A 25,697-nucleotide genomic window follows, 5' to 3' on the forward strand; every position below is an offset into this window, starting at 1 on the left:
AGGATGAGGAACTAGAGCCTGGTTAAGCTTTTAGGCTTTTAGCAGCAGTTCAGCTGTGATCCATTTAGATGAGAACTCAGAGGCTTCCAGTCTGGGAAATAGGATCAGCTGAGGAGTTGGTAAGGTGAGGCAGCTGTGGCTTGTTCTGTCTCTCTGATCTTCCAGTGTTCACCCCAATACCAATTTCTGGGTTTGTTTTTATTAGTAAGAACTTTTAAGATTCGTGCTACAGGTCCCGGTCTTGAAGTAAAGCTCATTTGGGTATTTCCACACCGAAAGGTCTAGAACTTTGGGTACTTCCCTCCCCACTGGTCAGATATGCTCCAGTAAACCCCCAACTGCTTAGGCATTAGGAAAGCAATTTATTTTGAGGGAAAATCCTTGTTGAGGAAAATCTAAGTTTCAACGCCTGTCCCAAAGAAGTCCCGTAGAGGGACTTTTCTCTGAACTCACGGTGAGTACTGGCTATGGCCCCTGGAGGTGAATTTTGGGGACATGTAGGTACTGCCTTAATCCTGGGCCCCCTCCGGCCCCTCAAGCTCATCTACACTGAGACTTATAATGTGTTAGCTACACCAGCTTCTGCTCCAGAGTCTCTCCATGATGGACAGGTCTGTTCATCCCTTGTCTTTGCCCCATAACATCAGTTTTCTTTTTCTTTTCTTTACTTTTCTCTTCTTCTTCTTTTTTTTTTTTTTTGAGACAGGGTTTCTCTGTGTAGCTTTGGTGCCTTTCCTGGATCTTGCGCTGTAGCCCAGGCTGGCCTCGAACTCACAGAGATCCACCTGGCTCTGCCTCCCGAGTACTGGGATTAAAGGCGGCTGCCGCCGCCGCAGCTGCCGCCGCCGCAGCTGCCGCCGCCACCACCACCACCACCTTGTGACATCAGTTTTCTGATGAATATAAAAAGATCTATCAGGGGCCAGAGAGATGCCTTAGTGGTTAAGAGCATTGGCTTCCTTCCCAGAGGACCCAGGTTCAATTCCCAGCACCCACATGATAGCTCAGACCTATCTGTAACTAGTTCCAGGGAATCTGACACGTTCACACCAATACACACAAAACAAAGTTAAATAAATAAATAAATAAAAAAGATCTATCAACTCATCTGGGTGATGGTGGTGCACACCTTTAATTTCAGCACTCAGAGGGGCAGAGCCAGGCGGATCTCTGTGAGTTCGAGGCCAGCCTTGTCTACAGAGCGAGATCCAGAAAAAGTGCAAAGCTACACAGAGAAAGCCGCTCTCAAAAACAAAACAAAACAAAAAGACCTATCAACTTGAGGTTTTTGTTTTGTTTGGTGTGTGTTGGGGTGGGTTTTATGAGACAGGATCTCACATAACCCAGTCGGATCTCAGACAGCCTGTGTTGTAGAGGGTGACCTCAAACTCTGCTCCAGTTCCCAAGTTCTGGGATTACAGACAGGCGCCCCATGCTCAGATAAAGTTTCTGTTTGCCCAGCTTTTCTCTTGTTGGGAGGATGGAAGTGACGACTTCCATGTCACGTGCCACACAGGGTGGTCGTAATCCTGATGTCACTACTTATGAACTTTGTGGTAATGAGCCTTTGAGTGTGCGGGAGTCAAACTTTTAGTCTGGTGAAATCAGTGAGTGGAGGTGGCTCCTGTCCTTGGGGAGGAGCTGGGCATGCTCCAAACCTCAGTATAACGTAGAGCAAAGATGAGCAAGCAATCCTTCACAACAGTCAACCCAAACCTCTATTTCCTCGCTTCTGCTGCCGCTGGAGAGCTAACTCAGCTCCCTTTCTAATACCTTCTGCATTCAGCCATTTCCGGTTATTAATAAAACAACATCACACTGGCTACATTCTAAACAAGAGAGGTTTATTCGGCTCATAGTTCTATAGATCCATTGTTTTTTGGTGTTTTTTTTTTTTTTTTTTGTTTTTTTTTTTTTTTTTTTTTTTTTTTTTTTTTTTTTTTTTTGGTTTTTCGAGACAGGGTTTCTCTGTGTAGCTGTGTGCCTTTCCTGGATTTCATTCTGTAGACCAGGCTAGCCCCGAACTCACAGAGATCCGCCTGGCTCTGCCTCCCAAGTGCTGGGATTAAAGGCGTGCGCCACCACCGCCCAGCTATAGGTCCATTGTTAAGAGGTCCCTTCTAGTGACAGCCTTCTTGCTGGCCGAATCCAGATACTGAGTAGCCCGACGTAGAGCGTCAGAACACACCTGCGCATGCGTTCTCTTCCCGTCTCCTCTGTTTCATCAGCCGCTAGGATTCATTTGTGCCTTCTCCTCCTTCATCACCTCCCAAAGGCCCATCTTTCTAAAGTATAGTCGGGTTAAGTTTCCAGCCTCTTAGCACCTCACAGTGGGGATTACATTTTAACAGGTAAAGTCCTGGGTGACAAACTCAAATTATAGTGAAAGCTTACAGCATCTTTTTTTGTATTTATTTTTGTTGTTTCGTTTTTTACATCCTGGCTGCAGTTCCCCTCCCTCCTCTCCTCCACCTCCCTATCTTCACCCCCTCCCATCCACTTCTCTCTCCTTCATACAAGGGCGAGCCTCCTGTGGATCAGCCAGCCATGGTACATCAAGTGCAGTGAGAATTGGCACCTCCTCTTCTATTGAGGCTGGACGGGGCGACGCCATAGGAGGAAAGGGTCCCGAAAGCAGGCAACAGTGTCAGACAGGCCCTGCTCCCACTGTTAGGAGTCCCACAAGAGGACCAAGCTACACAACTGTAACATATACGAAGAGGACCTAGGTCAGTCCCATGCAGGCTCCCTGGTTGTCAGTTCAGTCTCTGTGAGGCCCTATGAGCCCTGGTTTCTTGATTCTGTGAGTTTTCTTGTGATGTCCTTGACCCCTCTGGCTCCTACAATCCTTCCTCCCGTTCTTCTGCAAGATTCCCGGAGCTCCACCCAAGACTTGGCTGTGGATCTCTGCATCTGTTTCCATCAGTTGCTGGATGAAGTCTCTCTCATGACCACTGGGCTAGGCCCCACTCTATGAATATAGCAGAATATCGTTAGAAATCATTCCGTTGACTTTTTTTTTCCATTGATTTTTTTTTTTTTTGGTTGTAACCTGGGTCTCTGGGCCAGCTTACAGCTTCTAGTGTTCATAAGTTTTAGATTAGTGTGTAGTTAAGTCATTGGTCTCAGTGACTTTATTTATATACAGTTATTATAATTGTAATAAACCTTTGTTTATTTTACATATTTGTGTTACTTTTTGACCTTGTTTTATGTCCATAGTAGCAAATATAACTTAATAAAAAATTCACTGGGCTGAAAAATGGAAGAAATTAGCCTAAGTGTTTTCACACTCCATTATTAATTAGCTGGATAATTTTAAACACTCATCCAGCTATCTGTTTCCTCACCAATACCACAAGCAATCTGGAACAGATATCAAAAACTCTTTTTTATTTTCAAGACAGAGTTTCTCTGGGTAGCTTTGGAACTCCCTCTGTAGTCCAGGCTGGCCTCCAACTCACAGAGATCCGCCTGCCTCTGCCTCCCGGGTGCTGGGATTAAAGGCATTCGAAAAAACTCCTTTTAATGCTCAACTTCTATTTGTTTTTTTGTTTTTTGCTTGTTTGTTTGTTTTTTAACAGTTTCTCTATGTAGCCCAGGCTGGATTAGAACTGAGAGATTCGCCTCCCTCTGCCTTCTGAGTGCTGGGACTAACGATGTGTGCTCTCAGGTCCAACTACATGTCCATCTTTTAATCCGTAATCAAAATTAATACTTAACAACGCTCATAAGCTGAGTGTAGGGCATAATTAGGCATAAAGCATTGAGACAAGGAAGAAGAGGAAAATAAATGACTTTTGTAGATTACTAGGAGTTACTGCACAGTTGAATAACTAACTACGTAGTGTGATAGAAACCCTGCGGCTGGTTGATGGTTTGAGTGGGAATGCCCCCTCCACGGGCTCCAGTGTTTGAACACCCTGTCCCCAGTTGGTAGTGCTGTTGGAGGAGGTTTAGGAGGGGTGACCTTGTTGGAGGTGGCATGGCACTGAGGGTGGACTCTGAGATGCTCTCTTTGCTCCATGTTCGTGGTTCAAGATGTGAGCCAGTCCGTGCAACAATGCCTGCTGCTTTGTTGCCACGCCTCCCCGCCATCACCGATTCCTATCCCTCGGGAACCCTAAGCCCCACCAACCCTTTCTTCCGGGAGTTGCCTTGATCCGTGCTCGGGAATCACAGCAACAGAAAAGTCACACCTTGGTGAGCAGTTATCCCAAAGGGACCAAGAGGGGCCAGGTTCTGTTGGAAGGTTATGAATATTTTTCTGAGAGAGAGTAGGCAAGGGCGAAGTGGAGGTTTGGGACTAGAGAGAAACGGGCAGCTGAAAAACTCCAAAGCCAGGGGAATGGGTAGGTAGCTCAGAGGTTAAGAGCACTGACTGCTCTTCCAGAGGTCCCGAGTTCAATTCCCAGCAACCACATGGTGGCTCCCAACCATCTGTAATGAGATCTGGCGCCCTCTTCTGGTGGGCAGGCATATGTGCAGGCAGAATAAACACAAAACCATGTTTAGGGTGGCGTTGAAGCAATGGTCTTGAGGGTTAGCTGCCACGTGGGACTGCCGAGGGAGTTTTGAACTCCTTACTACCTTCTCTCTCCTTTGAGAGGTTTGGTCTCATTGATCAAATATAAGGAGGCAGGAGGGCTTTGTGAAGACAGGTTCCGATGGATGGCTGAGGTGGCGAAACACATCTCAAGGTCTAACAGATGTAATCCCACTACATAGACTTCAATTTTTAAGAAGGAACTCTAAGAAGCAATGCCAGGCAGTGGAGGCACACACCTTTAATCCCAGCACTTGGGAGGCAGAGGCAGGTGGATCTCTGAGTTCAAGGTCAGCCTGGTCTACAGACTGGACAGCTAGGACTACACAGAGAAACCCTGTCTTGAAAAACCACCCCCCACCACACACACACACCCAAAAAAAGAAGAGGGCAGAAAGAAAAATTATAAATAAAATAACCCTTCTCCAATGAGAATAACTTGAATATCTTTAATTAAAATTTTAATAAAATGCAAGTTCCACAAAGATAAATTACTATAAATGTAAAAACATTAGTCCTTAGCTAAATGTGGTGATTGCCAAATTGAAAATTGTTGTTCACTATTGTGGCTTCAGAGGAACTTTCCAGAACAGCCTGTCCTTGTTCCTCCTTTCTCTGAAAACACGATGTCCCTCAAAATGTTACTCAGTGAGTCACGTTGCCCAGAGATGTGCACCACAGAGCTGGCTTCTTTTCAGGGTTCCCCAGGGGTGTATAGCCCAGCTGGGATACACATATGTGAGACTCCGCTTGCCTCAGGGCAGCTTTCTGAGCCACAGAGAAGCGTTTCACAGAACATCCTAGGCTTTCGTCTCTGGCTACTTATCCGTAAGCAGTAAATCTGCTTCCTTTAGTCGCCAGACTAAGGTCGTTGATAAAGCTGCAGCCAGGGTGCCGGAATCAGAGGTTTTCTGAATGCCGTTTGAAGCAGTTACGTGGTTAAAACCCTTGTTAACCCCAGCCAGTGGGAGTCCCCGTTTGGATTAGTGATTAGTGAATCTGCTTCATAAAACTGATTCAAAAAGCAGGGTGTGGCCTGACAGAGCCCTGGCAATTGAGTGAAATGCAAAGGCAAGGTTATTGCAGGGTGGAGACGTCAGGGACATTGAGTCCTGGGGTTGTTTGATGGAGGAGGGAGAGTGAAAAGTGGCCCGTAGTTACACACCCTCCGCAGATTCGTGGTTTCTGCTTACAATGGACTGGGGTATTGAACCGTGGAACAGGGCGTCCAACCCTCTTTGTTGGGAACATACACCGACCACTCCTTCTCCTGGGTAGAGAGCCTGAAGGGGGCACTCAAGTGGAACGCAGGGTGTAGCTGAAAGAAAGAGTCTCACGTGGTCCCCGGGCCCTTGAGAGGGCAGCAGGGGTGCGACCTGAGTCTGCGCAGAAAGGGAGATCCAGGGACGGATATGGGCAAATAAAAGAGGATGCTATCTCGGCCATCGCAGCGAGTTCATAAGGAAAGACAGAAAGTTTCGCCGTCCGGAAAGGAATGGTGCCATTAAGGATTGGGCCAATATCTCCAAAGCCCCACGGAAGGCCACAGCATTTTACTTCTCTCAAGATAAATGAAGAAAAATTAAATGAGAGGTTTTTAGGAATTTTAGGAATTTTTGGAGAACATGATGATGACCCAAAGTGCTTTTGAGGCTTACCAGCCTGTTGGGAGGGAGGGGCGTGGCTTTGAGCCATTTTTGGTGCTGTTGGCTGTGGTTCCCATCACTAAGTACATTATAGATATTGGTCTCTTGGCCACTCTGTCACATCACTTTACCATATACATTTTTTTTTCTAAATGTATTATGTTAGATTTATTTTTATTTTATGTGTGTGCACATTTTGGCTTTTCTTTTCTTTCTGGAGCTGAAGACCAAACCCAGGGCCTTGCGCTTGCCAGGCAAGCGCTCTACCACTGAGCTAAATCCCCAACCCCAGATCTTGGTTTTTCGAGACAGGGTTTCTCCGTGTAGTTTTGGTGCCTGTCCTAGATCTTGCTCTGTAGACCAGGCTGTCCTCAAACTCACAGAGATCCACCTGGGTCTGCCTCCCAAGTGCTGGGATTAAAGGAGTGCACCATCGCTGCCCCGAGTGTGTGCACATTTTATATGTACATATGTGTATGCCTGGCGCCTGCAGAAGTTAGAACAGTGGTTCAAACTGAAAGATCCCCCCACCAAAGACCCAGACACAGTTCCCCCAGAGACCCAAAAGAGCTGAGGGAAGAGATATCTTAAAAATAAACAAAACTGGGTCAGCTCCCCCTTCCTGGAGAGGGTGAAGTCAGGTGTTTTCAAAAGAACAAAGTCAGGATGTCTGGTGGTGACCAATTAACCACGAGATGCCCCTCTCCGGAGATAACATGACCAGACCCCGGAGATGGGTTGTAAAACTCCTGACAGGGCAAACAGATAAGCTGAAATAAGACAAAGTCCAGGCCCGGGAAAAACTGGACCAATCAAGGATGGACCCATACTAACCCCCTCCTCTCTAAGAAATTTTGTGGGTTTTGCCTATAAAAACTAACTTCCCCAAGAAAGAGTAACTCTCCTCCTTGCCTCGAGGCATCAGGTGTGGTGGACGAGGGTTCCTTGCTAGCTTGAACTTACAGGTCAAATAAACCTTGCTATTGCATTCTGGACATCTTGGGTCTCCGGTGTTCTCTTTGGGGGTCCTGATCTGGGCAGAACAAAACTGTGGATCTCCACCCCTTTGGGGTAAGTCAAATGACCTTTTCACAGGGGTCACCCAAGACCATAAGAAAACTCAGATCTTTTACATTATAATTCATAAAAGTAGCAAAAGTACAGAAATGAAGTAACAACAAAATAATGTTATGGTTTGGGGTCACCACAACATGAGGAACTGTACTAAGGGATCGAAGCATTAGGAAGGCTGAGCACCACTGGGTTAGAAAGAAGTGTCTGATCCTCTGGAACTGCAATGTTGTGAGACACCATGTTAGTGCTGAGAATCCGAATCCTCTCCAAGAGCAACAATGCTCTTACCTCTGAGCCATCTCTCCAGCCCTAAATGTATTTCTGTTTTTATTGTTTGCATGTGTGGTGGGGGTGGTGGGGTGGTGGGAGAGGAGAGAGACACAGGCTATACAGTGTGTATGTGGAGGCCAGGGACTTTTCAGAGTCGGTTCTTTTCCCACTGTGGGTCCCAGAGATGGAATTCAGATCATGAGGCTTGTGTGGCATGTGCCTTTACATACTGAGCCATGTGGTGGTTTGAAGGAATATGGCCCCCAAAGGGAGTGGCACTATGAGGAGGCATGGCCTTGTTGGAGTGGGAGTGGTCTTGTTGGAGGAAGTGTGTCACTGTGGGGGGGCAGACTTTAAGGTCTCTTTTCTCAAGCTTTCATACAGTGTGACAGTCAGTCAAATTCCTGTTGCCTCTGAGTCAAGATGTGGGATTCTCAGCTCCAGCACCACATCTACCTACAGGCCACTTAGATGTAATTCTAAACAGTCTTATTAAATAAGAAACACAGAGCCAAATAAAGAGTTAAAAAGCCCAAGAGATCAGAGCACTAGCGAATAGCCTTTAGCTTACCAGCTGCTGATGTTCTGCCTTCTCATTGGTTCTAAACCCAACCACATGACTTCTTCATCACTGCCTGTCTATACAGACCTCCAGGTCTCTATGGTTGGTATTGAGATTAAAGGCATGTGTCACCAAACTGACTGTATCCTTGAACACACAGACTCTGCCTGCCATGTGATCGGATTAAGGGCATGTGCTACCACTGCCAGACTTCTGCTATGGCTTGTTATTAGCTCTGACACCCAGGCAACTTTATTTATTAACATACAAATAAAATCACATTTCAGCACAAATAAAATATCACCATAGGCCACCATTCTCCCTGCCATGGCGATAATGGACTGAACCTCTGAAACTATAATCCAGTCACCACAAGTAAATATTTTCCTTTATAAGAGTAACCATGGTCATGGTGTCTCTTCACAGCAATAAAAACACAAACCAAGAGGAGCCATCTCTCCAGTTCCCTGTTTCTATTCTGCTAAATGGAATTTTCATTGACTTGCAGCTCTGTGTGTCTGTATGCAAGGGGCAGTCAGAGGACAACCTGAAGGAACCAGTTCTCTCCACTGTTGGATCCTGGGAATGCAATTCAGGTCATCAGGCTTAGTGGCAAGTATGCTTACCCACAGAGCCATCTCACGGTCCCCAACATAAATATTATTCTTCTCTTTTAAAAAAATTAATAAATCAATATTGTTAAAGCTGGCCATGGGTGGTGCACACCTTTGAACCCAGCACTTGGGAGGCAGAGGTAGGCTGATCTCTGAGCTTGAGGCCAGCCTGGTCTACAGAGTGAGTTGCAGGACAGGTGGACCTACACAGAGAAACCATATCTTGGGAAAACAAACAAACAAACAAAACTGACAACACCAAAATCAATATTGTTATTTATTTTTAAACATTTTGGGTTTGTTTTGTTGTTTGTGAAAGACAGGCTTTCACTCTATGTCTGGCTGGTCTGGAACTGGCTATATAAACCAGGCTGGCCTCAAACTCAGAGGTCTGCCTGCCTCTGCCTCCTGAGTCCTGATTAACTTTTTCTAAAATTATCTATTTGGTGTGTGAGGTGTGTGTGTGTGTGTGTGTGTGTGTGTGTGTGTGTGTACTGCATTCATGTGTGAAGGCCAGAGAACAATCCATAAAAGGTAAGCCATCTTGCTGGCCCTTGATTCCCATCTTGAAAAAAAAATTGTTTACTTATTCATTGTCATTTATCTTAGTGCCCCCCCTTTTTAAACAAGCAGATTTCACAATGTAGTTCCAGGCCAGCCCGGAACATGGAACCTTTGATCCTCTTCCACTGAGTCTGCCAGGTGCCAGGATTACTGCCAGGGCTGTACACCACCACACCTAACCTACCTAGAGCTTTCGTCTTCTGCAGATCGAAGAAGTTGCCTTTTATTCATAGTTTGATTAGCATTTTAATCATGAATGTGTGTTAGGTTTTAAGTTTGGCTTTCTCCTGAACCCACTGAAATTATATTACTTTCCCCTTGATCCTGTTATTATAGTTTAATAAATCACAGGTTTTTTTTAATAGCATACCTATTTTAGGGGTGGAAATATAGCTTATATAGTGATAAGAGGAAGTGGAAGATAAGTGGAAATATAGTGATAAGAAGCTTGCCAAGCAAAGGCCCTGGGTTGGATATGAGTAGAAGTCCACTTTGCACTAATGAAATAAAGTCCCCTTAATTATGATGTACCATCATTTTATTTTATTTTATTTGGGTTTTTCGAGACAGGGTTTCTCTGTAGCTTTGGAGCCTGTCCTAGACTAGCTCTATAGCCCAGGCTGGCCTTGAACTCATAGAGATCCACCTGCCTCTGCCTCCCGAGTGCTGGGATTACAGGTGTGCGCCACCACCACCTGGCCATCATTTTAAAATATTACTTCATTTAATTTGACAATATGAAAATCATTTTTATGTCTGATATTCTGAGTGATGTCGTGTAGTTGGACTTTCTTTGGACTGCCAGCTCCCAAATAATGACACCGAGACTTCTTATTAATTATGAAAGCTTGGCCTTAACTTAGGCTTGTTCCCAACTAGCTCTTATAACTTAAATTAACCCATTTATATTAATCTACATTCTGCCACATGACTTGTTAACTCTCCTCCTTACTGTCTGTCCAACTTCCGAATCTTGCTGGCATTAAGTCCCTTTTCTGATTCTCTAAGCCCTGCCCCCCAGTTCCTCTTTCCCCCTGAAGTCCCGACTATCCTCTCTTGCCTAGCTATTGGTCATTCAGCTCTTTATTAAACCAATCAGAAGGTGCCTTAGGCAGGCAAGGAAGGACAGAGACACATCTTCACAAGTGTGATCGAATATTGCACCAATGTTGAACTGTGTGCTTTGTTTCTCATATATCTGGCTAGTGTAGGTATTAGTGTAATACAGATACCATAAAGTAAGAAATGATCCCCCTTCTTAATTTTCTAACAGATTGTGTAAAATTGGTATTACTTATTCTTTAAAATTTGGTAAAATTTAACCAGTGAAGCAATCTGGGCCTTAAATTTTCTTTGCTTAAAGTTTACAAATGAAGTTAATTTCATTTATCTGCTATAAGGCTGTTCATACACATTTTCTTTTTGAGTTAGTTTTAATTTGTATCATTAAGAGAATTTTCCCAGGCTGGAGAGATGGCTCAGCAGTTAAGAGTATGTTCTGCTCTCCCAGAGGTCCTGAGTTCAGTTCTCAGCACCCAGGTCAGGTAGCTCTCAACTCCAACTCCAGTGTCTCTGATGTCCTCATCCACACCCAAACTCAGACTCATAATTAAAAATAAGATAAATCTTAGAAAGAAAATTTAAAGTTTTCCATTTCTCCTGCCTGAAACAACCCTCCTTGTAGGAGCAACTCTGCTTGCCACGAATTATATCTGCTTTGTGACATGAGCAGTTATAACCACGCCCCCATGGCCGAGCCTGCCCTGGCGAGACACCTAGTCATTTCCGCCTAGTCATTTCTGGGGCCGTACATCCTACCTAGTAGGTGCACTGTGATCACGCTATCTATGCGCATGCGTGGCATAGCCACATGGGCCCATATGCGCATGCGCAGGGGGATAGTCCAAAAAGGCGAATCCGATGATGACAGTCTTTTCTGTCCCTTCTCCTATCAAAACTCTCATAGTGAGTTTGGTTTTGTTGTGCCTCATGACTTTTCCTCAAAGGGTTAAAAACGCCACATGAAACCAACACTTGGTCTGTCTGCCTCTGTCTCTCTGTGTCTGTCTCTCTCTATGTCCCCCTCTCTGTGCCTCCCTTTCTGTCTCTTTATCTCTGTCTCTGTCTCTTTATCTCTCTGTCTCCTTTTTCTGTTCCTTTATTTTCTCTTTTATGGTGGCAGAGTCTTGCTATGCAAACCAGGCAGGCTGCTGCCCTGTGGTCTGCATCTTAAGCATTGGGACTAGGGACATAAACCTAGCTTTAATTTCTGAAAAACATCTTTCCACAGTTGAGAGCTGTCTTGGTTTCTTTTCCCGTTGCTGTGAGCGAATATTCTGACATCAGCAACCCGAGGGAGTAAGGGTGTATTCTGGCTGACAGGGTCAAGGTACAACAGCCCGTCATGGTGGCAATTCAAGACAGCAGGAACCTGAAGCAGCTGGTCACGTGATGCCCACAATCAGAACACGAAGAGCAATGCATGCATGCTAGTGCCTTGCTGGCTTTCTCTGTTTCCTGCAGTTCCAGATCCCCAGCAGAGGGAATGTTCCTGAACAACATAAAGAAGCTCACCCTCCACAGGCGCGCCTTGAAGCTTGTCTCCTCCCTCGTGATCTTAGACCCAATCAAGCCCCAATTATAGCACAAGAATCTATAAACAGCACTTGAAATATATGATTCCATTGATTTATCGCCTACATAGTTTCTCATAAGAAAACTGTCACTTAAAAAAAAATTTGCCAGGCAATGGTGGCGCACGCCTTTAATCCCAGCACTGGGGAGGCAGAGCCAGGCGGATCTCTGTGAGTTCAAGGCCAGCCTGGTCTAGAGAGTGAGCTCCAGGAAAAGGCGCAAAGCTACACAGAGAAACCCTGTCTCGAAAAAACAAAAACAAACAAACAAAAAAAGCTCTTAGGCAGGGAAGATGGCTTTGTGGGTAATGTTGCCTGCCCTCGATCCTCATAACTTGAGTTCACGTCCCCAAACCCACATGGTAAGAGGTGAGAACGGACTCCCTCCAACTGTTCTCTGAGCCCCACATGCGCGCTGTAGCGTGTGCACACATGGACTGGTGCACACACACACATGCAATTTTAACATTAAAACCAATCATATTCCCTCTGGATGCTTTCTCTTATCCATCTGTTTTCACACACTTTGAAACCAGTTTTTACATAGTTTTTGTTTATGCTGCTTCGACTTTGGATTTGAGGGTTTTTGTTGGTGGTGGTGGTGGTTTTGTTTTTGTTTTTGAGTTTTGTTTTGTTTTTTTTCTCCCTCAATTTTTTTATTATTTCTTTGGAAATTTTGTACAATGTATTTTGATCATATTAAACCCCCCATATGGAATTTTTAGATCTATAGATTAATCATTTTATGAACTGTAGAAAACGCTTAATCATTTTTCTAGCATTTTTACTCCTCTGTTCTCTGAGATCCTGTTTGCCTATTGGTTGGCTTGTTAGGTTATTTACACTGAATCTCTTGATGTGGTCCAGTCTGTCTTAGATGGACTCACGATCTCCTGCCTCTGCCTTCTGAGTGCTGGGATTATAGATCCGGCCATCCCATATGGTTTGGGACTCGGTAAATATACATTAGACCACTGGATATTGTCCTGTGACTCAGTTTACTTTTCATCCCTTTTCCCTTTATCTTGGATAGTTGCTACTGCTCCGCCTTTGCTTCCCAGTTTACTGGCAGCATTTTTAATAAATTACTAATCCCATTCAGTGTATCTTTAATTTATTGTATTTTTATACCCCCAAAATCAGCACTACATATTTATTGGTTGCTGTTATTGAGACAGGTTCTCATACAGTCTTAACCTTGCTGTGAGACTAACCTTGACCTTTTTTTTAAAAAAAAAATAATTTATTTTTATTTTATATACATTGGTGTTTTACCTGCAAGTATGTCTGTGGGAATCAGATCCCCCGGAACTAGAGTTACAGACAGCTGGGAGCTGTCATGTGAGTCCTGGGAATTGAACCTGGGTCCTCTGGAAGAGCAGTCAGTGCTCTTAACTGCTGAGCCATCTCTCTAACCCTGACCTTGACCTTCCGATGCTCCTGCTTCCACCTCCAAGTGCTAACATTCTAGGGAAGCTCCACTCCCTTTTCACGCAGTGCCGGATATCGAACCCAGATCCTGTGTATTCTAGACACTGCCATCTGAGCTGCATCCTTTGCCTGTACTAATATATTTTAATATCTTCCTATTTTCTCTTTTTAATCATATTTTTCTTTAATTCATAATATATACTTTAACATCTAAGTCTGCCAATTTCATCCTCTTTATCATTTCTATTATCTACTTTTCCCCCAGTTACAGGTCACAATTTTTGGTCCTGGACATTGCTGGCTTCACATTGGAGAGGAGTGTGGAATCTTGTTCTAATGCTCAGTTAAATACCCAGAAGGGTCAGCCCAGTCTCCGTGAGCCTTGTTCTGCTGGATCCAGAGAAGTCTCCACTCTGGACTCTTGATCTGCAGTTCCTCTGAGGGCTGCGTCCAGCTCCCAGTGCCTTGAGCGGAGAAGGTCTGACCAGTGAGAACACACACTGTTCCCTGCCAGGCACTGTTCTTGTTTACAGTGTGGATGTCCAAGATTCACGGACAAAGCACAATTATGTCACATGTTTGGAGAGGGCCTTTCTACAGCTCTGTACAAGTCTATGCTATGCCCTGCGCTCCAATTCTGTCTCACTATTTCTAGCAGCCTCAGTCTCCCTTCTCTCTCTCTCTCTCTCTCTCTCTCTCTCTCACACACACACACACAACTTTTTTTTTTTGAGGCAGACTTTCTCTGTGTACTCTGTGTAGCCCTGGCTGTCCTAGAATTCTCTCCATAGACCAGGCTGGCCTCGAACTCAGAGAGATCCTTGTGCCTCTGCCTCATGAGTATTGGCATTAAAGGCATGTGCCACCACTGCCTGGCTACACACACATCTTTTGTGTGTTCCTTTTGTTCGTCCAAGGCTCACTCTCAGAGCCTCGTGTATATATACTATGCAAATGCTTTATCACTGAATTATACCCTCAACTTTAAAGTGTATTTGTTTTTGATATTTGTGTGTGTGTGCACATGTGCATGCAGACTGTGACATACTACATGTAGAATCAAGGACAATGTGCTAGAGTCACCCCTCTCCATCTACCATGTGGGGCCCGGAGATCAAACTCAGGCCACAAGGCTTGGCAGCAGATACTTCTACCTGCTGAGCCGTTTCATGCGCCAAAAGCTTTTTGGTATTGGTTTTTTTTTAAACAGTATTCCTAAAGAGTCACACTTTGTTCTTAGGGGTGGTTAAGCACTAGGTGGATCAACTTCATGTCTTGAAGGTTTGGTTTGAAGTGTTGAAGTCGAGGCTAGGTAATTCTGCACCATAGCAGCCATCTGGGTGCATGAGATGTTTACTGAGTGACCTGTTTACTCAGTGAGGTCTCTCCATGCTGTCTCATGGGATTAGCGTGATGCCGTAGCTTTTGTGAGCCAACTCCTCTATGAACATTCCTGACCCAGCTAGTTGTTCTCTGCTCTGCGCATTACAGTGTGGTGACATTTTGCTTGTGCTCCAACAACTAAAGCTTGCCTGGAGATCAGAGTGCAGAGCTAGCCACCAGTTAACCACAGTGGCCAGGCAGTGGTGGTGCATACCTTTAATCCCAGCATTTGGGAGGAGGAAGCGGGAAGATCAGGAGTTCAAGGCCACCCTAGGCTACACACGATTGAACCAGTCTAAAAGAGAAACAGAGCCCCGCCTTTAATCCCAGCACTTGGGATCTCATGCCTTTGATCCCAGGACTTGGGAGGTGGAGAGAGAAATATAAGGCGGGAAGAGACAGGAGCTCAGCCCCTCTTCAGTCTGAGGATTCAGTAGAGGTAAGAAGTCTCTCTAGTGGCTGGCTCCTTTACTTCTCTGATCTCTCAGCATTTACCCCGATATCTGATTCTGGGTTTTTATTGTTAAGACCAATTAGAATTCACGCTACCACAGCGTTTCTCTCTCCACACACACAGATTGGAATTTAGTCTCAAAAATTTGAGAGGGAACCCCTGCATGAACTGCTGGAGTTCTTCCCTCACCCCCTCCCCACAGACTGTAACACCCTTAGAATCCCTGGGCCTCAGTTTCCCTTCAGATCGTCTCTGTGGGTAGTCTAGTGAGAAACTGCCCCTGGATAGAACGTTGGCCGCGACTGAACTTGATGTGAACCCCCTTCAGAGGCAGGGTTGGGTTCTAGGGTTTGTCGCTGGGGGTGGGGAGGGGTGGTGGTTGGGAGTCAATGCCCAGGAGTGGTTAATATCCTTCATGTGTAGAAGCAGAAGCCCCAGTTTAATTTAATCACCAAATTGATGTGGTGCAGCAGTCCCTGGTCTTCTTGAACCTGCAGAGCAGTGTCTGAAAACGGGTGATGAAAGCTGCCCCCAGGCAAGCTTGGGAACACGAAGACGGTAAAATTCCTGCCAATGTGGTCGGGCCCATAGTTCACAGAAAGATGCTTCTCCTAATGAAAGCCACACCGGGGATATTTTTTATAAGGCCATAAAGGAGACAAATGAGCTGATTTCCTCCTCCCCTCCCCAACACAGGGTAGCCTGAGGGCTTCCACTGGAGAAGAGAAGAATGGCTGAGTTTTAGCCAAGCTTAATATCTAATTCAGCCATAATAAATCACACAGTACATACAATCTGTGTTTTTAAGAGTGTTTGTTTGTCCTAGGAAGTGACAACAAATAATAGATCCACTCTCAGCAAATGGCTTTCAATTATTTACTGGCTTAACAAACAATTTTTGATGCTTTCAGTATTCAAAAGGTACTATCATAGATGCCGGCTAACAAAACTACAGAGGCATCAGGTGCTGGTGTGAGCATGCAGGACGCAGCAGGCAAACAAACCTCTTACCTTGGTCCGTTTCTGCTTCTGTAATGAATACCTTTATTTTCATGGCCTAAAATACAGATTTGCTCTCTCAGAGTTCTATTAGCATCCACATGAATCTGCCTGGCTGCGTGCCAATCCGGAAGACCCTCAGAACCATCCTTTTCTAGCTCAGAGGGCCTAACCACACTTCTTGTTTCATGGTTCCTTTCCTGGCAATCATGGACCACACTGCTCTGCCTTGGCCTTTACCCACTGACATCTCTGGCTCTCACCCCCTCCTCTAAGTATCCTACTGCTTACTTTGGGCCCTCCTGGCTAATAGCTCTCTTTCAAGTCCAATCATTAAGTAGCCTTAATTCCATCTGCAGCTTTAGTTCTATTATGTAATCCAGAATTCACAGGTTTCTGGAATCGGATGCAAATCTTTGGGAACAGATAGGGAGCGGTGTTAATGCTGCTTTCACAACTTGTAGGTCAAAAACAAAGTCTCCGGGGAAATGTAAAATGTGTCACAAAGGGCTGGAGAGATGGCTCAGAGGTTAAGAGTACCAGCTGTTCTTCCAGAGGTCCTGAGTTCAATTCCCAGCAACCACATAGTGGCTCACAGCCATCCATAATGAGATCTGGTGCCCTCTTCTGGCCTGCAGGTGTATATGCAGACAGAAGACTGGGTACATCATAAATAAATAAATCTTTAAAAAAAAGTGTCACAAATGGAATGGAAATGAAAATACATGATGCCAAAATCACGAATACTTAGAGGAAAATGTGCAACAGTAAATACATTTAACAAACAAAAAATGGAGATCTTAAATCAGTCATCTGAGCTTGTTCCTTAAGAGATTGTGGAAAGAAGAGGTAATGGAACCCCAAACAAGCCAAAGACAAAAAGTAATAAATACTGAAAAATCCATAAAGAATTAAAAAATAAGGGAGAAAAAAAATTAATAAAACAAAATGATTCCCAGGAAAATATTTGACTACACTCTCCAGCCAGGCTAGCCAAAAACAAGAGAATGCAAAAAAAAAATATAATTAATTAATTAATATCAGCACAAAAGATAAATCACTATAAACATTAAGGGCTAATAAAGGAATATTATAAACACTCCAATTAAGACCAGAAGTATAGTGAGAAAAGCTTATAATATCGAGAAAGAAAACAGACGAAGTTTAGGCCGGAAGAAAAAAAGCACTGGCATGTAGCCCTGTCTTAATGACTTTCCTTATTTGCCGCAACAAAATATGTGAGAGGAGCAACTTAGTGCCAGAAGGGACTTTGTCTTAAACTCGAGGGGAAGTCCATCATGGTTGGAGGGCTTGGAGCAGGAGCATGAGGCGGCTGGTCACATGGAGTCTGCCATCAGGAAGCAGAGGGAGGTGACCTAGACGATGCCCAGAGGCTCGTTTTGTGGTGTCTTCAGATCTCACAAAGTGGACAGAGAGGTTAACACCATCATAGGCCTTGAGGAGTTGATGGCCATGGATTTGTACTTATTTGTACTTTGCACAAAATCCAGGTGGCTCAGAGAGTTTTTCTAAAAGTTCATTTGAGGTCAATGTTTTACAACAAGAGTGGAAATATAAAGATATATATATACATACATACATACATACATATATATGTATATATCCTTATATTTGATATATATCATGTGTATATGTATATACATATGAAATATAATCACACACATATATAATCACAGGAAGCTAAGTAGACGAGTCAATGAGTCAAGTACTTACCACACAAGTATGAGGCCCTGAGTTCAATCCCCAGCACCTACATTATGTACCCATAATCTGCGTACAGGGAAGCCAGGGACAGGAGGATCCCTGTGGCTTATAAGGAACTCCGGGTTCAGAGGCCCAGTCTCACAGATAAAGTGGTTGAGGAAGACGCTCAGGGTCAACCTCTCGCCTCCACATGAGTGGACGTATACATGCACACACAAGTGTGCACACGGATGAAACAAATACACATATCCACACAGAAGAGGAAAAAAAATCAGAGATGCTGTAAAGAGAGGTTTGGGTGTTCAATAGCATCTAAGTACAGGGACACAGGGGACTGGAAGTAGAAGAAATAGCCGGATTGAGGAAGACCATGCTCCAAGGTTTAAGGGACAGACAGTTTGTAGAAATGAAGTCATGACAAAGCTGGTCCTTAGAAAGTTAATTTATTTTGCCTCTATAATATTCCAGTCACTCTGTGTGTTGTCTGTGAAGCAAGGCAGAGATCCCTGCAAGGGGAAATAGCTAATTATGACTGGTAGGAAAGACTTCTCAAAAGCACAGAAGAACGGTTAGATTTGGACAGACCTTTGCCAGGTAGGGATGAGTAGTCAACACAAGGAAACACTCAAGTTGTGCTGGAGCTAATATATCCTCAGTCAGTACTTACCTGTACTTAGAAATTTCCCACTAGACCATAGCCATGGAAAGGCTCTCGATGCCATCATCAAAACTGGGCTGGTGAGATGGCTTAGCGGATAAGGGCACTTGTGGCCAAATCTGAGGACCTGAGCTTGATCTGGAGAACCCATGTTGTTTGTTTTTTTTTACTCTTTTGGGGGGCCCGCCACCCGGCTCCCAAATAAATCACACACGGAGGCTTATTCTTACATAAGAATGCCCGGCCTTAGCATGGCTTGTCTCTTGCCAGCTTTTCTTTACTTAAATTATCCCATCTAAGGCGGCTGTGGTGGCACACGCCTTTAATCCCAGCACTTGGGAGGCAGAGGCAGGTGGATCTCTGTGAGTTTGAGGGCAGCCTGGTCTACAGAGCGAGATGCAGGACAGGTACCAAAACTACACAGAGAAACCCTGTGTCCAAAAAAAAAAAAAAAAAAAAAAATCCTATCTACCTTTTGCCTCTGGGCTTTTCCTGTTCTCTTACTTCTGTAAATCTTTTTTTTTTTTTTTTTCTTTTAGAGATTAAAACATTTTATTAATCATCCCAAAGTAGGTTATAAATTACAAATTAAGATCATAGTAATAATATTAAAAGTGTTTTCAGCAGTACCATAAACTATACCTTAAGACAAAAACCAAATAGTAAACTGGTATGCATACACTGAAATCTCATGTTTAAAATATTACTTTGTCTAGAAAATTCACATACATGTTCATAGTCATACACATGTTGACAGAGCTACATGATTTGCATTTAACAGACTCATGAACTAGTTTTCATGCTTTGAATAAATTGCCAGAAGTTTGTAAGAGCTTAGAGTTTTTAAAGTGTATGGCAGAATACCTTATATGACAAAGCTTTCCTATATACGTACGCTCTTCTGTGAAGGTAATAAGTAGAAGTTTGGATGACTACATGGGCCCTCAGAGAAATCCTATTAGCTTGGGTCCAGGAACTATAGTGACAAATTCTAGCCTAGGTGAGAGGGTACAGAAACAAATTTCTCAGAAAATTTATATTTGCTTACTGGTCTTATATGAAAGGTCTCAACACTGAATTGGTCTGCTTGCCTATAATTCACTACAATTAGTATTTTGCTCTAAAGTGAAGTGACTTAAAACAGCATTACATACCCTGCTGAGTCTTGCTTAATTTAGAAAAAAACCATAAATGTGTGGGCAGATGATTGACATGAGTATATTCTCACTCTCTTGCCTTCCCTCAATACAGGGTATTACATAGTAGCCCAGGATGGGTTGAAACTCACTATGTAGCCCAGGGTGGCCTTGAACATAGTAATCCTTCTGCTCAGATTTCTGGTGCTTTATATTGATTGACTCAGGCCTCACATGCTGGGCAAGAAGACTCCCCTAGCCCACATGTCTATCCAGGGTAGGTAGTAAATGACTAAGCATTCCAAAGCTTTGGTTCTGTGAGTCATTGCACAGAGTGATGTTGGCAGGGGCCACAGGCCATTTGTGGAAATCAATCCTCTCCTTGCACCATATGGATCCTGGGATCCAACTCAAGTTGTCAGATTTGGTGACAAGTGCTTTTACCCTCTAAGCCATCTCATCAGCGCCCCGCCCCCATTGATTTCTAAGCAACTTCTGTCATGCCACCTTCTGAGTAAGGCAGTGTATCCTCTCCTGCAATTTCTGTGTCCTAGTTAAACGATTTTGGACAAGAAAGAAACATTCCTCCTTAGCATCTTTTGTCACCTCAGGCCTTCAGTGGGGATGGCAGGAACACCCCAAAGATCATGTCTCTGAGACACTGGAGTGACGTGTCATGGAGGCCACACTAAGAACTGATCTCAGGACTGCAGACAGCAGCAGACTAGAAGTCATAGAATGCTTGGATCTCGGCCTCAGCTCTTTGCTCAGCTCACTCCTTCCTGGGATTACTCAGTGGCTGAGAAATTGTGGGCTAGAGTGAATGTTTCACTGAGTACACAGGGGCCACATTTCAGGGTCTGCAGCTAGGCAATCTGGGAAGCCTGCTCTCTAACTGCTCAGCTATTCATAGGGACGCCCAGTTGTGGTTACTAGAATTTTATCTCGGAGGCCAGATGTCAATAACTGCAGCCAAGAGCACGACATATGCCCCATGCTTGGAGAAGTAGCTGGCTGTTGCAAACTGAGAAAGCATTTGCTTCTCAGGGTCTCTGCAGATAATCTTGGTTACATATGTACCAACAAGTTACTACACATGGTGCCTTCAAGCAAGCCAGGCGATGGGACCAGAAAGTAGTCATATAGGAGAAGGACACTTGGCATATTCAGGGAGGAAAGGAAAAGTGATCTGAGAAGGTACAGGTGGTGGGCAAACCTAACCCAATGTCTCTGGACACTCAGCAGAGTTCAAAGGTTGAGAAGCACAGGCATAACTGTGACTGAATAATGGGATCATTTTGAGATGCAGGCCTCACCTTCCAGTTCTGCAAGATAGGAAGGAACTTCAACACTAATGCCAAACCAGAGGAAAGACAAGAAGTTTAGCTGTCCTCTGTGTAGGGAGGAATATAGAACCTCTGACCACGGCCAAGACAGCCTGTATTCTGGACACTTCCAGACCTTGAACTCCAAAGATGGACACAGGTGAAGTAACTTGAACAGGAGTAGGTGAGACCTCCTGGCAGAAGATGGGAGCTCTCAAGAAATGTGATGTGAGTGAACTTACTTCTGGATACTGAGTACAAACAAACAGTTCTCTCCAGATAGGGTGGGTTTTTCTCAAGAACACTATTATAATCATTTTGTTTCTAGTGCACAAAAAAATAAAATAAAATTAGGGTTATCTATCTAAAACATGGATACATATTCCATGGAGTTATTTTCTAGGATGGAACTCTTTATGATCTATAATGTGTTTCCTGAAAATCTGAATATGACAGCTATGGTGAGACTCAGTATTCCTACATGGAGGATGTATCCTCACAGACTGTGGTTTTTCATCCACCAAAGAGTTTTCATGTGATTTTAAAATTTGGAAGTTGGTCGCTTCATGTGACATCTCCCTAGGTTGGTTTTGGTTTTGGTTTTGGTTTATAATTTCTGCCAGCCCATTCCCTCAGATATTCTGGTTTCCCTTTTAGTAACTATAGTTCCACAGGGAAATCTGTCAAGCTGCCAGGGAAAGCATCGCTAAGCAGCAGAGAGTAGAGAACCTCCTCTCCCAGGCAGCATTTATTGTGGCAGACTGCCCTGCATATCTCATTTAGAGCACATCACTTCAGTACAGATACAGAGATGGGTGCAGCTAACCTAGCCTATTCACGAATATATTTTGAGAAGAAAAAGGAGGCCAAGGGCTCCAGCAGGTGTAGGGAAGTCTGAGTCCTTGCACTATTACACTCAGCAGAAAGAAAATCTAGAGATGGACACAGGTTTTAAAAGCAATGATTTGGAATGAGGAAGAGTTATCAGGTTCACATTAATCCTCCATCATGAAAACCTGAATAATATTGGATAGAACAACAGTCATATCTTTAGCTAAATCAATTAAGAGTGTAGGCTATCAATTAAAGAAACAGCACTATGGTTTATAAATAAATAAAGAGTATATTAGAAAACTCAGAGGTATATCTACTAGTATTCAGTGTCAAACAACATTCAAATTAAGGGTAGAAGAGTTAGAAGTTCAGAACATAGAAAATTATCCATGAAGAACTCCTATTTTTTAAGTCTAACAGCCATTGAGAATGAAATGAGCAAAGTAAGCTCTGTGAAATCACAACTTTTGGGCAGCATGACTGAGTGACTTATCATGAACTACTGCAGGTCAGTGACAATGTTCCTATGATGTCAGACATTTAAGTATCACATAGGCATCACCTTCTCACTTCCAATATGAAGAAAAGAGGATACGTCTTGACAAGACTTGAAATGGGCTCTCATCTTCCTTTATAAATCACCCTGTGCTTTAAGTCAACTGTGGATCGCATTGCTTGTAAAATGAGTCTGCCACTGTCTTTCTCTATGTGACACAAAGTCTAATCACTAATAAAATACTAACTCATATTCCACAATCCGAAAAGGGGCACTATCACAGCAGCTTAAGGCCTGAGGGCTGGCAGGAAGGAATTATTCCTAACGAATGTACCCTTCCTTAGCTTTGTCTGATGAGCTCACTTTCCAGTATAAACATTATTTAAAGTTCTAAGAATCATGGAATACATCACAATGCACATCAGCTCTTCAGAAGGTGGGGGAGACTCCCTTAACAGAAAATTGGACATGACAAGGGGGAGGCAGGCATTTGCTCATTCATCTCTGCCTGACCACCAGAACCTAGTGTTTTACCTGGTGTAGAAACGGCTCAGTTTTAAATGCTGAATGGCAGAGCTGATTAGACGGCCCACGAGTTAGAACATTTCTGTCTTCAAACTTTTCATTTTTCTTCTTTGGCTCTCACATGTTTTAAACAGCTACCCGCCTTCCTTTTGGGAAATGTCCCTCCATAACTTTGTATTCTCAGTACAGCTGGATAACCTCATCCCACTCAGAAATAGGCCAGACTCCATTGGGCTGCACATTTGGGGGTGAGGTCTTCCAGTCCCATGTCTTGACAGGAATCGTCCAGGTCTTACCATAGTTGGCTTCAATGTAGTCAAGTGTTTCACAGGGCACATGGACTTTCATGTCTACAAACTCGGTCCAGCACAGTGTGAACTTGGGAAACAGGTACTTAAACTTTTTCCCTGTTTTGGCCTGCGTGCCTCCATTCCACATATGGTCAGTCTCTTCATAGAAGAAAAAAATGTCAAGTTTGACGTCATCTTTTCCCTGGAAGGAGAGTTCCAAGCTGTCTTCCACCTTCCCAAACTTGTGTTTTAGTGGAAGTCCAGCATTCTGAAATGCCAAAATAATATCAGGTTTGTAATCTTGTATAAAAACTCCTAGGTCGACATCTTTGCTATAAGGAATAATACTGCACTGCCGATACCATCCTAGACAAGTTCCACTGCTCAGCCAGAAGGGCACTCCCAATTCCTTTAACGTTTTGGCGGCTAGTTGCAGTAATTCCTTTGCCCTCTTCCGAAAGGCCATAGCATCCACAGTATTATCCTCAAGGTACTGCTGAAGGAATGCCCGAGCTTCTTTATACCTGCACTCGATAAATCTGGAGTGTGGTATTTCTTCTAGAAAGCGTCCTGGGTCTTTTGGAATAAGCACATCTAGTCCATCCACAGTAACTTGCTGTAACTCTGGCCTATCAAAAGCTCCAGGATAACGGCCAAACTGCAACTTTCGAAAAGGAACAAACTTTCTGTCCATGTGTCCTTGGAGCCGCAGGTGACCATGCCAGAGGTAGTTGCCGCTCCTCTCATGAAAGAACACCAAGTGGATGGCGTGAGTGGCCAGCTTACAGACATAGTGCAGAGGGATTTCAGTTCCAGAAAGTGAGTCGATCCCATCTAGCCGAGGATCTTTGCTTTCAGTCTTTAAGCACTGAAATCCCACATTCTCAGCTATCTGAAACCAGCCATCCTCATTCTTCCACAGGTGATACTGCAGTGCAAATGCCGTAAAGTCTCTTGGAACACAGAAAAACCTGCAGTCTGAAGTGGAGCTTTGAGAAGTATTTTTCACTTGTTCCAAGTTTTTATTAATCAAGTCCAGAATCCAAGGGTCAATAAGGAACACTGGCACATTTTGGCTGGATGTCAGCATAACAAATTTCTGAACTGCACGCCATTGTGTGCTATCAAATCCAATTCGGTTTCCCTTGGACTTTGATGAACCAGTTCCGTTCTTTGGTGACAAACAGTGCTTGTAGTAGTACAGCTGAAACAGCAGAAATGCAGAACTAGTCAGTGTTAAAAGGGCCAAGATTACGTTCTTATTGATTCTACTCATTGGTCTGCAGAGTTTTTTCAGATGTTCTCAACAGTAACCCAGCTGTTTTCATCTTCTTCGTGAAACAGGAAGATAATCTTGTTTTCTGTGAACAAAGAGATACTCAAATGTTGCAAAATAGAAACCACAATGCACTGATCTCCACCATCAGTCTTTAGTAAAATTGTATATAATTTTCTTCCTTCAAGGCTCGCTCTACAGCAGCGGTGGAAGCCTCGCTTTACTGCTGTCGCGGTAATCGTCGCAAAGGAGCCGTCAAGCGCGCAGCCTCACAAGCTGGCCCAAGTAATGTCTGGGGTGGCCTGCGACCTTCCGCGTTTTCTGCCGCTTCGCTGTCCCACGTTCTCAGAGCCCTGCTGTTGGCCTGGCCTTTAGAAAGCCGCAGGCAGCCAGCCCTTCAGCAGCACCGAGGATGCCAGCGAGTTTAGAAAAACCTCAGAGAGCAAAGCAGAACTGTCTCCCCTCGTGTGCTGGTTCACCAGACAGCGCAGAGCTTGGGCTACATGCAAACTTCGGCTGGATAAGGATTCCTCCCTTCCTCCCTTCCTCCCTCCCCTCTTACTTCCTCCTGCCATTCTCTCTCTTGCTCTGTGTGTCTCTCTGTCTCTGTCCCCCCCCCCCCCCGCCAGCTCCCCTTTCTGTAAGCAGACTTGCTGTGGGATGTTCTGTATCACTTCTGTAAATCTTACTCTTACTCTGTGGCTTGCTGTGTAGCTGGGTGGTTGACCCTGGATGTCTTCCTCCTTCTCTGGCTACTTCTTTCTTCCTTCCTAAATTTCTCCTATTTACCCTCTCTGCCTAACAGCCCCGCCGATTTCTCTCTCCTGCCTCACTGTTGGCTGCTCAGCTCTTTATTAGACCATCAAGTGTTTTAGACAGGCAAAGTAACACAGCTTCACAGAGTTAAACGAATGTAACATAAAGTAACACACCTTAAAATAATATTCTACTACACTATATGGTAAAAAGAACTGACTCCCACATATTGTCCTCTAGGTTACACACACACACACACACACACACACACACACACACACACACACTGCATGTGCAAAAATACACTGTTCCATTAGTGTTCACAAAGTAAAAGAACTCTCAGCCAAATTGTTTCACCAGGCCTAAGCATATCTCTGTTGAGAGTCTACATTCTCTATGCTGATTTATTTCCAAAAGAAAATGGAAAATTGGATCTGGGTTGATGGCTCAGGGTGAAGAGTACTTGCTTATTTTTGCAGAGGACCTGGTTTGGGTTCCCA

At 44.1% G+C, this 25,697-nt stretch overlaps 1 protein-coding gene across 2 annotated transcripts; it reads right to left on the minus strand.

Moving 5' to 3' along the window:
- Positions 1-2,873: 2,873 nt before the first annotated feature.
- LOC114699044 (fukutin) lies at positions 2,874-24,878 on the minus strand. 2 transcript variants are annotated; one of them, XR_005089424.1, is made up of 2 exons: positions 22,885-24,878; positions 2,874-2,971 (listed from the first exon to the last, which is right to left on the minus strand). XR_005089424.1 is itself a non-coding variant. In XM_037196760.1 (1 exon), the coding sequence occupies exon 1, from the start codon at positions 24,439-24,441 to the stop codon at positions 23,056-23,058; it is 1,386 nt and encodes a 461-aa protein (XP_037052655.1). In that variant the 5' UTR covers positions 24,442-24,878; the 3' UTR covers positions 19,093-23,055. The 2 variants fall into 2 exon arrangements, 1 of the variants encoding a protein (XP_037052655.1); XM_037196760.1 differs by lacking the exon at positions 2,874-2,971 and having other exon boundaries at positions 19,093-24,878.
- Positions 24,879-25,697: the final 819 nt, after the last annotated feature.

This window comes from Peromyscus leucopus, chromosome 18 (assembly GCF_004664715.2).
Source record: "Peromyscus leucopus breed LL Stock chromosome 18, UCI_PerLeu_2.1, whole genome shotgun sequence".
In the NCBI taxonomy this organism is placed as follows: Eukaryota; Metazoa; Chordata; class Mammalia; order Rodentia; family Cricetidae; genus Peromyscus; species Peromyscus leucopus.

What these genes read in the sequence shown, in the direction of transcription:
- LOC114699044 (XM_037196760.1), bottom strand. Translation starts at nt 24,441, where the DNA reads ATGAGTAGAATCAATAAGAACGTAATCTTGGCCCTTTTAACACTGACT.